General features: G+C 43.1%; 1 protein-coding gene across 1 annotated transcript; it reads right to left on the bottom strand.

Annotated features, from left to right (window-relative positions):
* Positions 1-6,037: 6,037 nt before the first annotated feature.
* LOC139375711 (noggin-3-like) lies at positions 6,038-6,712 on the bottom strand. Its single transcript, XM_071117521.1, has one exon. The coding sequence runs from the start codon at positions 6,707-6,709 to the stop codon at positions 6,038-6,040; it is 672 nt and encodes a 223-aa protein (XP_070973622.1). The 5' UTR covers positions 6,710-6,712.
* Positions 6,713-10,437: the final 3,725 nt, after the last annotated feature.

Below are 10,437 nucleotides of genomic sequence, written 5' to 3'. Positions count from 1 at the left end.
CCTATCAGACCTGGCAGTGCCAACCACCACACATCACACGCGCACACACACACAAGCACACAGACATCAAAGCCTGGTCTGACCTCGGCCTGCATACCTGCCTGCCCTCCACCGATAACGGTCTGTTTGAAACCCAAGAATACCCACCTTCTCCTCTATCCCTCCTTCGCTTCCACCTCACTCCCTTCCTCTATCCCTCCTTTGCTTCCACCTCACTCCCTTCCTCTATCCCTCCTTCGCTTCCACCTCACTCCCTTCCTCTATCCCTCCTTCGCTTCCACCTCACTCCCTTCCTCTATCCCTCCTTCGCTTCCACCTCACTCCCTTCCTCTATCCCTCCTTCGCTTCCACCTCACTCCCTTCCTCTATCCCTCCTTCGCTTCCACCTCACTCCCTTCCTCTATCCCTCCTTCGCTTCCACCTCACTCCCTTCCTCTATCCCTCCTTCGCTTCCACCTCACTCCCTTCCTCTATCCCTCCTTCGCTTCCACCTCACTCCCTTCCTCTATCCCTCCTTCGCTTCCACCTCACTCCCTTCCTCTATCCCTCCTTCGCTTCCACCTCACTCCCTTCCTCTATCCCTCCTTCGCTTCCACCTCACTCCCTTCCTCTATCCCTCCTTCGCTTCCACCTCACTCCCTTCCTCTATCCCTCCTTTGCTTCCACCTCACTCCCTTCCTCTATCCCTCCTTTGCTTCCACCTCACTCCCTTCCTCTATCCCTCCTTTGCTTCCACCTCACTCCCTTCCTCTATCCCTCCTTTGCTTCCACCTCTCTCCATCCTTGATGATTGAAAGCAAAACAAGCTGGGCATTTGAAAGAGAGCTCCAATGACCTGGGCTTTGAGTGGATTTGGGAAATAGGACAAAGAGACATCAGAGCGAGATTTCAGGTGCTTATTGTGGAAACTAATTGAAGTGAAAAACTATTTGATGAGGATGGAATTTAAAGTTTTAGATGTTATTGATTGCTAGATGAAAGAGTCAATTGCAACAGCATACAAACGTAGGGAAAATTCCCTTGACTTGTTCACCTCATTCAAATGGTTGTGGACTTAACAAGCTAGTTGACATCATCAATGAAATCACTGCAATTCTGTAAAAGTGAAGTTGGGGATAAAACGGGCTTTGAACTTTGAAGAGGCAATTAAAGGTGGAAGTAGTATTATTCTTATTAGATAGTATTTTAGTTTACTTAGCATGCTGAGTGTGTGGGTGCAGTGGGGGAGGGAGGGGAGGAGGAGGGGGGGGGGGGTCATTGAGTCCGATCCAGGAATTGTAAGAGATATGGTCCAATTAAAGAAAGAAAAAATAAACCGAAAACGTCAAGACACAGACCCTTTGGGGGGCATGTGCTCAAAAAAAAGAAAAATAAATGGCATCTCCCCAGAAAAAAAATCACACAACAGCGTCATTGACCAATGACTACAAGAAGAGTGGAAAGCAGCACCATCTGAGAAGTAAAATATTTGTGTTTTCGCTGACACGGGGAAGCTATGAAATGTTTTATAAATTAATTTGATTATTTATTAGTACACACAGCACCCCTACTTCCCTGGGTTGTGGTAAGAAATACTGTAGTCTATCATTACTATATCCAACCCAACTCCATTTGTTGACACTCATGTATCCCAGTGGTTTGCAAAATGTTTGACTCCAAACCTGTGAAAATGAGTGGTTCAAAACTTGCGACCCCCGCACACGCACATGCACGTGTGCACAAGCGCACACGCGCTTATAATCGTTGCGCTAATGTAGCCTGTCATTACAGCCATGAACGGTGACGTATTTTCAAAACCCAAGATAGACTACAGGAATGAATTGTTTTAAATTAAATAGTTTTACTGCTGCATTTGGAGCTGAAAGTCATTCATGTTAGCAGCCAATGTCAACAATGGTTATACTGTATCTTGTCTCTTCTCTGGAGTCCACACAAAAAAAAAGCATACGACCTACTTGTAGCAGTGGTTGCCGGATCAGATGGATAGCAGGTTCTGTCTGCACCGCGCCCTCACGTTGGAGGACAGCCTGCAGAGTGCTCGTCGCCAGCCGGGTAGCCCTGTTTTTCCTCACAAATATCATAATAAATTCGCCAGAATGTTCATCCCGTAATATTGATGGCAGTGCGATTTTACAGCTGCTTATCTTTAGACATATAGCCAGTAGCCACCCAAACGACAATAATAACTCAAATAACCAGGTAACCTGTTCTTCTGGCAAAGATGAGTCGGTAGTAGATTGCTAAACTGTATTTTATATGGATGATAAACGTAGGCCTACTCTGTTTTTGCAAAACTGGAGGAAATTAAACTTGTTATTTCTGGTCACTAGTGTGGATATGAGCGCCCGCCTTTGCACGCCAATGCTGATGACTGGCCATTGGTCAACAATCAAGATGCGCAACTTTTTGGTTGTGAAGCATAGATGGGAATTTGACGACGACTTGTAGGCAATGGTCTCAGAACAATGACAAACTCTATATAAAAACAACACAAAAATGTTTTTTTGGCGGGGAAATTATACCACCACCGAAAAGGGCACTTTGGAGACTAGAAGGGCATAGGGACATGTGCCCTATCTGTGCGCGTGTCTGACGATCATCATGACACGGTGTTAAAGGATGTGGAATCAGCACTATTAAAACACGAGGACATGACTCTGAGCTCCACATTCCATTCCCATTAAAGATTTGTGTCAGAAAAGTACTCAACACTTTTAACACTGGCAAAAAAAACTCATGGTCCTCTCTCTGTCTGTCTGGTTGGTGAGGAGAGTGAAGTCGTTTTTATTTATTCCTTCATCTCTCTCTCTCTCTCTCTCTCTCTCTCTCTCTTTCTCTCAGACCTGACATAACCCAAGCAGCAAGACTGTTTTGTAAAAAACATTTGTAATTTTTTACATGTGATCATCCCTCCAGCCCCAGTATGTATTTGAGGCGCCATGCAGCTTAAATGAAGGAATCTGAAAATGAAGGTATTTAATTTATAATCCTTTTACAATGAGCCTTCCGACTGTCAGGGCATAGCGGCTTGGGATGCGTCCCAAATGATACCGTGTTCCCTATTTAGTGCACAATATAAGGAATACCATTTGGGACGCTATTTGGAGCTGGCGTCGAGCAGGGGAAGTAAGACCAGACCACTGCTTCCCTGCCATAGGCAATCCAGGTTACACCCCTACATTATAATAAACAAGCCGGTTGAAGTTATAAATTATAAATGTATCCCATTACTACTATCAATATAAGGCACCTCGCGTTGTTGTTGTTGTACGTTATTGGTGCTGTAGTTATATAGCCAATAAAAATGTTATGAACTTCTTGACCACATAAATAATGAAACACATTTATTGGCTGTGTTACTCCAGTAAAGTTCTTAGGGCACTCATAATGATATAGTATAATATAGTATTGGTATAGTATAATATAGTATTGATATAGTATAATATAGTATTGGTATAGTATAATATAGTATTGATATAATATAGTATTGATATAGTATAATATAGTATTGGTATAGTATAATATAGTATTGATATAGTATAATATAGTATTTGTATAGTATAATATAGTATTGATATAATATAGTATTGATATAGTATAATATAGTATTGCTATAGTATAATATAGTATTGGTATAGTATAATATAGTATTGATATAGTATAATATAGTATTGGTATAGTATAGTATAATATAGTATTGGTATAGTATAACCACATACTATGGCATATGTTCTTCTACTTTAGTTTCACAGTCCTTGTTTGATTACTTTGGTTCGTGACTCCAAAAGGTTCACACATTAGCTTCGCTGCTGCTTCAGAAAACTGTTGAACTGAAGAAGAAGAAGAAGAAGAAGAACGTCTGGAGAAAGCAGGAAAACTTCAGTTACACTTGTTAGAAATAATCAAAAGGTGTGTCTGGGATTTGCACCCCTCTCAAAGCAGGCGTACGCTAAGCACACGGGCATATAGAAAAACAAGGCCCTGGCAGGCAACTGGTGTCTCTACAGACAGAAAATGTAATTCATCTCGCTCCCCTTTCCTGAAACGACGTGTACAGTCAAATATACGGTATATTGAATTAGTAAAAGGCTCCAGTAGTAGCTTTCATCAAGAGGTAGTGTAATGAAATGAAGCAGTGTTGCCCAGACCAGGTCCTGCTCATGTTGTTATGAGCAGAGCTCCTGGCTTGCCTGTGGATTCACATTGGCTTGCTTCCATTCCACACTTTCTATTTCACACGCAGTAAACAGTACCTGTATTTGAACAGTGAATAAAAGCCATTCTGATTGAATGAAAGATTGGTGTGCTGAATTTAACTTAATGGTATTCGTGCAAAACAATATCCATAACGTCATAAAGGCAGATTATAAAAGAGAAAAGTCCACATTCACTGAAGCTATAGTCTCTTCAATTGGTAGCAGCAGCAGAGGTCACGGGGTTTGAAAAAGACATGTGTCAGTGAGTGTGGGTTTCCCCCAATGGACATTCTCATCACACAAGGGGAGATTTCTGATAGAATTCACACTTATTGAAAGTAGTCTCTAGATAGTTCATTCATTTTGTAGCAGCAGCAGTAGCAGCAGCAGCAGGTCACAAGCAGCAGGTTTGAAAAAGGACTACTGTCTTTCAGTGTGTGTAACTGTCTCATCTTTCTCAAAACGGTGTCCAGGTGCGATGAGAATAATCACTGGGACTGAGTGGTACAATACACAACAACAAAAAACAAAGCAACCTACTCATGTCTAGGCTATTATAATGTAGAATACCTCTGTCTGCCAAAGTGTCTGGACCTTTCTGGCACATGAGGTGGTGACTTTGCCATATAACTGAAGGATTGTTGGTTCAAGGCCTTTGGAGATGAAGTTAGACTTGCCATCTGGGGTTTGAGGAGAGCAACCAGGAAAAGGGCTGAGGAGAATAGGGAAAGTGAATCACCAGTGTACCCACAGAGCACCTACTAAGCGGAATAAAGGAAGAAGGGAAGAGGCCCAAGAGGGAAGAGGCCCAAGAGGGAAGGGGCCCAAGAGGGAAGAGGCCCAAGAGGGAAGAGGCCCAAGAGGGAAGAGGACCAAGAGGGAAGAGGCCCAAGAGGGAAGAGGCCCAAGAGGGAAGGGGCCCAAGAGGGAAGAGGCCCAAAAGGGAAGAGGCCCAAGAGGGAAGGGGCCCAAGAGGGAAGGGGCCCAAGAGGGAAGGGGCCCAAGAGGGAAGGGGCCCAAGAGGGAAGAGGACCAAGAGGGAAGAGGCCCAAGATGTGCCAATATCTGTAGCTACAGGACAGATGTTGAGAGCAGAAAGGTTCCATGTTAGACATGTATATGTGTGGTCAGCAGCTGAATAATCAAAGACAGTACACTAAAACTTTCCCTAAACTTTTCCCACAACCACAGTCTGCATAGTCTGTAAGGCCCATTTCTTTTTTCTTCTTTTTTATATAGTCTAAAAAAAAAATCTGGCCAAATGTACTGCAATTTGAGGACAAAGGAGATGTAAACCAACAAAAGTTGTAACAAAACAAAAAGTCCTTCCAAGTGTCATCTGTGTAGGTTTATTTGAACTGTGGCTACATAAAACATAACGCATAAATAGGTTGGCAGGTACTCTTATTTTACATTATTTACCCACCAACTTTCCCTTTATCCAGTTTCACAAGCTCAATTTACATTTGGGCTAATTTTGCCACATCAGAGGTCAATAAAACCACGTATTTATTTTTTCTTCCCAAACAATGGAAAATAGCTGTTAAGTCCATCAATAATAGTATTTTAATGGTTCGCAATGCGAAGTGCTCTTCTTCAATATAAATATAAAGATACATCACATTCAAGATATGTTCAACAAATACAGTAGATGCTGGTTATATTGTAATAATAATACTGACCTTTCTACAAAGTGTGTCATCATACAATTAAATGGCGCCACATACACATAAAATATACATTCTTACACTTGGCAGTGCATATAAAAAAACAATCATGTAACTATGATTTTTTTTATTTTTTAAGAAATAATAATAACAAAAAAATCATTTCAGTTTATTTCAGTTCGAGCAGGAGCATTTGCACTCAGATATAATGGGGTACTGAACTGGTATCCAAGCGCATTTCAGACCTCCTTTTCTCTGCAGGCACCTCCATCTTAAGATCGTAAAATAGGCCGATTTGGCAGGTTTGCAAAGCATCCCTTCAGGGACCGAACAAGAACGCTTAGTGTAGCAGCTCCCCACCTTCACGTAGCGCGGCCAGAATCTGTTCCCGAGGTCGTTCCATGTATAAACAACTGGACAGAAGGTGTAAGACCACAGCCACAGTTGCAGCCTTCTTCTGAGTTTTTTACTGGGCTTGTGCTTCTTGCCTTGCTGGATCTCAAACTCCATGGCTTTGATCTCTTTGGGCATCGCGACGGATGGCTTCTGACGCATCTCCGAGTCGCCCAGGTCCTCGTTTCCCGAGTACTTGTCCTCTGGCGGGGTGATGGACATGAAGTGGGGGTCGAAGTGACTACCCAAGTTGGATCTTAGTTCGGTCTCGTTCAGGTCCCGTTCTTTCGGATCCAGGACAGGGTCTGGGTCCTCTTTGAGCTCCACTATAGGGAGAGTGTCGCTGGGGATGGGACGGAGGAGGTAGTAGTGTTGGCACATGCCCTCCTCTATCCTAAACCCGAGGGACAGAACCAGCATGGACATGGCCAGGAAACAGTACGAGTTATCCATATCTCTATCTGGTAACAATAGTTCCAAGTGATATAGAGTACAATATAAAAAGTAGAATCCTTATACGGTAGAAACGATCATCCGTTTTCCCCCGGGGGTCGGTGTAAGTGTGTGTGCGTGTGGAGTCCCGTGGCACCCCGTAGTCCAGCGCCCGTCGTCACGCACGCGCTCCAACCGGTGATCTGTTTCTCAAACTCCGCGAAAAAACATGCCTCAAAAAGTTTCAGCTGGCTGGAATTTAGTCACCATAGCAACCGGTGATTGCAGTCTGAGAGAGGAAAGTTGATGCCCTGAGCCAGTGGAGAGTTTCGCTGCGTAACTTTAGAGTCCATGACACACGTCTGAATGGATAGAACGTAGCCCTTCACTGTTTTAACAAGGGAAGAAAAAAACGCACATTCAAAGCACTTTCAACGAAAACGTTATACCAGACCCAGCGGTGTCAGTAGCATGATTCGCCCTGGCTGCATTTCCACTGGGCTTTCCCGTGCGTAAAGTGCGTCAGGTCCTGGTTTCTCACTAGTCTTAGAGTTGGGTCCTGTTGGTTTCTGGGTGTCCGCATGTTGTCTAGGGCTAGATGATGCACTGGCCGTTGCCGGACACCAAACTGAGCCCCGCCTGGCTCAGACGATATATCCATGTGCGCGGTGATGTAATCCTCCCTCCCCACCACCAGTAAAACGCAGACATGACTAAGCCTATAGCCCATATCTCTCCAAATGTATCGTTACAAACTTAATTGATGCGTTTTCCTAATAAAAATAAATATGACTGATGCACCCAAACCGGGCACATTAGATTCTAGTGCAATAACACGTAATTGTCTTAGCTGTCTGATTCATCTCATACATTGAATACCAGCGGTGTCATAAATCAAGCAACAGTTCAAGTTCAACAGCTGAGGTGCCGAAAGCCGTCTCTTCTAGACAGACAAACTGCGAGAGTTTTTTTTTAAATGATGGCTGGTGCCATAGCAATGTTTATTTTATATCTCTCTCTCCAGTTAGATGCTCTCAACGTGTGTTTAGACTCATCCAGAGTGAGAAAAGTCCTCCTTTTCATTACAAATATTATATATACTTTTCATTTGACATGGACGCCTTTATCGATAATTTTTCTCATTTTTTTTGTCCCGGACACAAAGTGGACAAAGAGTTTAATTGACAAAAACATCCCTTTAAGGAAAACGCACATTATTTTACATGTGCTGATGTGGATTTTCACATATGAAATCCTGTGAAACCATGTTTTTTTTTTTTACAATTCGCATGTAATGATATTTCACATGAAGTTTCACATGTGGATTTTCACATGAGATTTCACAGGTGTTGTATGCTTTTAACATAGTTTTCAACTTAAATATTTGACATACATTACCACATCGTGTATGTTTATATATTAAATGTAATGTCCCTTACCTGAGATTGGAACACAAAGCCTCTTGATTCAAAGGATTCCAATCGTTCTGTTACACCACCATACCCATGTTGGTGACTGATTTCACCAGTATTTATACACTTCAGACTGAGCACATTGCAGCTTTGTTTAAAGAAAAATACACTAAATAAAAACTATTATATGTATCATAGAGATTCAGGAGGAACATTGCAACAGAATAATATGCCCCTCTGACATTAGACAGCTATAAAGAAAACCCTCAAATTGCTTTAATAAATTAAATCAATAATGAGAGAATAGTCCGAAAAACAGATAACTGAAATAGTGCAGATGACGATATTTTGCTAAGTGCACAGATGTGTTATAGGTAATGAATGTTTAGTGGAATCCTACAGGCTTTGTTGCGCAGAGGAAAAATCAGCGTACTGGTGATGACCAGGTTGACTCATAACCTGCCGGTTTATGGTCATAAAATCAAATCAAATTTATTTATATAGCCCTTCGTACATCAGCTGATATCTCAAAGTGCTGTACAGAAACCCAGCCTAAAACCCCAAACAGCAAGCAATGCAGGTGTAGAAGCACGGTGGCTAGGAAAAACTCCCTAGAAAGGCCAAAACCTAGGAAGAAAACTAGAGAGGAACCAGGCTATGTGGGGTGGCCAGTCCTCTTCTGGCTGTGCCGGGTGGAGATTATAACAGAACATGGCCAAGAAGTTCAAATGTTCATAAATTACCAGCATGGTCCAATAATAATAAGGCAGAACAGTTGAAACTGGAGCAGCAGCACGGTCAGGTGGACTGGGGACAGCAAGGAGTCATCATGTCAGGTAGTCCTGAGGCATGGTCCTAGGGCTCAGGTCCTCCGAGAGACAGAAAGAAAGAGAGAAAGAGAGAATTAGAGAGAGCACACTTAAATTCACACAGGTCACCGAATAGGACAGGAGAAGTATTCCAGATATAACAAACTGACAATAGCAGCATAAATACTGGAGGCTGAGACAGGAGGGGTCAGGAGACACTGTGGCCCCATCCAAGGACACCCCCGGACAGGGCCAAACAGGAATGAAGACAAAACAATACCTTTAAAAAAATCCATAAACGTGTCATTCTTGTTATATCTATTGGCTACGTTGAGGTTTTTCTTTAATTATTCAAGGTTATCTGGCATTAAGCTTTAGAGCCTAACTGTACGCACGTCAAATTAGCTAGGTCACGCGTGACACAAGTATTCAACATCCATCTGTCTAAGGATGTCGGGAGATGACGTGGGAACCGGCCACTAGGGGCAACAGTGAGCACTGTTACCTTCAAGTAGGATTCGGGTTTGGCAGATGGGCATATGTATCTGCCTCTGATTCCAAAGATTGCAAGTTTGAATCCAGCTATAGAAGTTGAGTGATAGAGATGTGTAATTTAGCTGAAAAATACATGTCGTAAAGGTTAATAATATTGTCCGTCTGACTGTCTGTCCGTCTGACTGTCTGTCCGTCTGACTGTCTGTCCGTCTGACTGTCTGTCCGTCTGACTGTCTGTGCGTCTGGCTGTCTGTGCGTCTGGCTGTCTGTCCGTCTGGCTGTCTGTCCGTCTGGCTGTCTGTCCGTCTGGCTGTCTGTCCGTCTGACTGTCTGTCCGTCTGGCTGTCTGTCCGTCTGGCTGTCTGTCCGTCTGGCTGTCTGTCCGTCTGACTGTCTGTCCGTCTGTCCGTCTGACTGTCTGACTGTCTGTCCGTCTGACTGTCTGTCTGTCTGACTGTCTGTCCGTCTGACTGTCTGACTGTCTGTCCGTCTGGCAGTCTGTCCGTCTGACTGTCTGTCCGTCTGACTGTCTGTCCGTCTGACTGTCTGTGCGACAGCTGACGATGCGCAGGCACGCAGATTTATAGAACACTGGCGGGTCTGTCGTTACAAAGTTTTGTCGATGCTGCTAGCTTGAGCTTCTGAATGAAATTATTTATATGATATGAGAAAAGCTGCAAAATGGAGAGTTGCAAATGAAGACTAGGGAGGGCCAGAAAAGCAGCCTAATGTTTGGGAAAGATTTGGAGAAGTAGTAAAAAGGATGATAGCAGTGCTGGCACACAAATTCGTCACGAGACGGGGACTTCAAATAGGCCTAGGGAATGTCAAAGGAACTGTAGCTTACTGTTTAGATGGGTTAAATGGAAACTGACATCTGGATACTAACTGTAGGTATATAACCTCTATACATAGTATGAAGACTATCTGTAGGTATATAACCTCTATACATAGCCTTGATATTATCTGTAGGTCTATAACCTCTATACATAGCCTTGATATTAACTGTAGGTATATAACCTCTATACATAGC

This window comes from Oncorhynchus clarkii, chromosome 20 (assembly GCF_045791955.1).
Source record: "Oncorhynchus clarkii lewisi isolate Uvic-CL-2024 chromosome 20, UVic_Ocla_1.0, whole genome shotgun sequence".
NCBI lineage: Eukaryota > Metazoa > Chordata > Actinopteri > Salmoniformes > Salmonidae > Oncorhynchus > Oncorhynchus clarkii.
The sequence above is the reverse complement of the archived record's forward strand: the minus strand, read 5'-3'. Positions and strand labels throughout refer to the sequence as shown.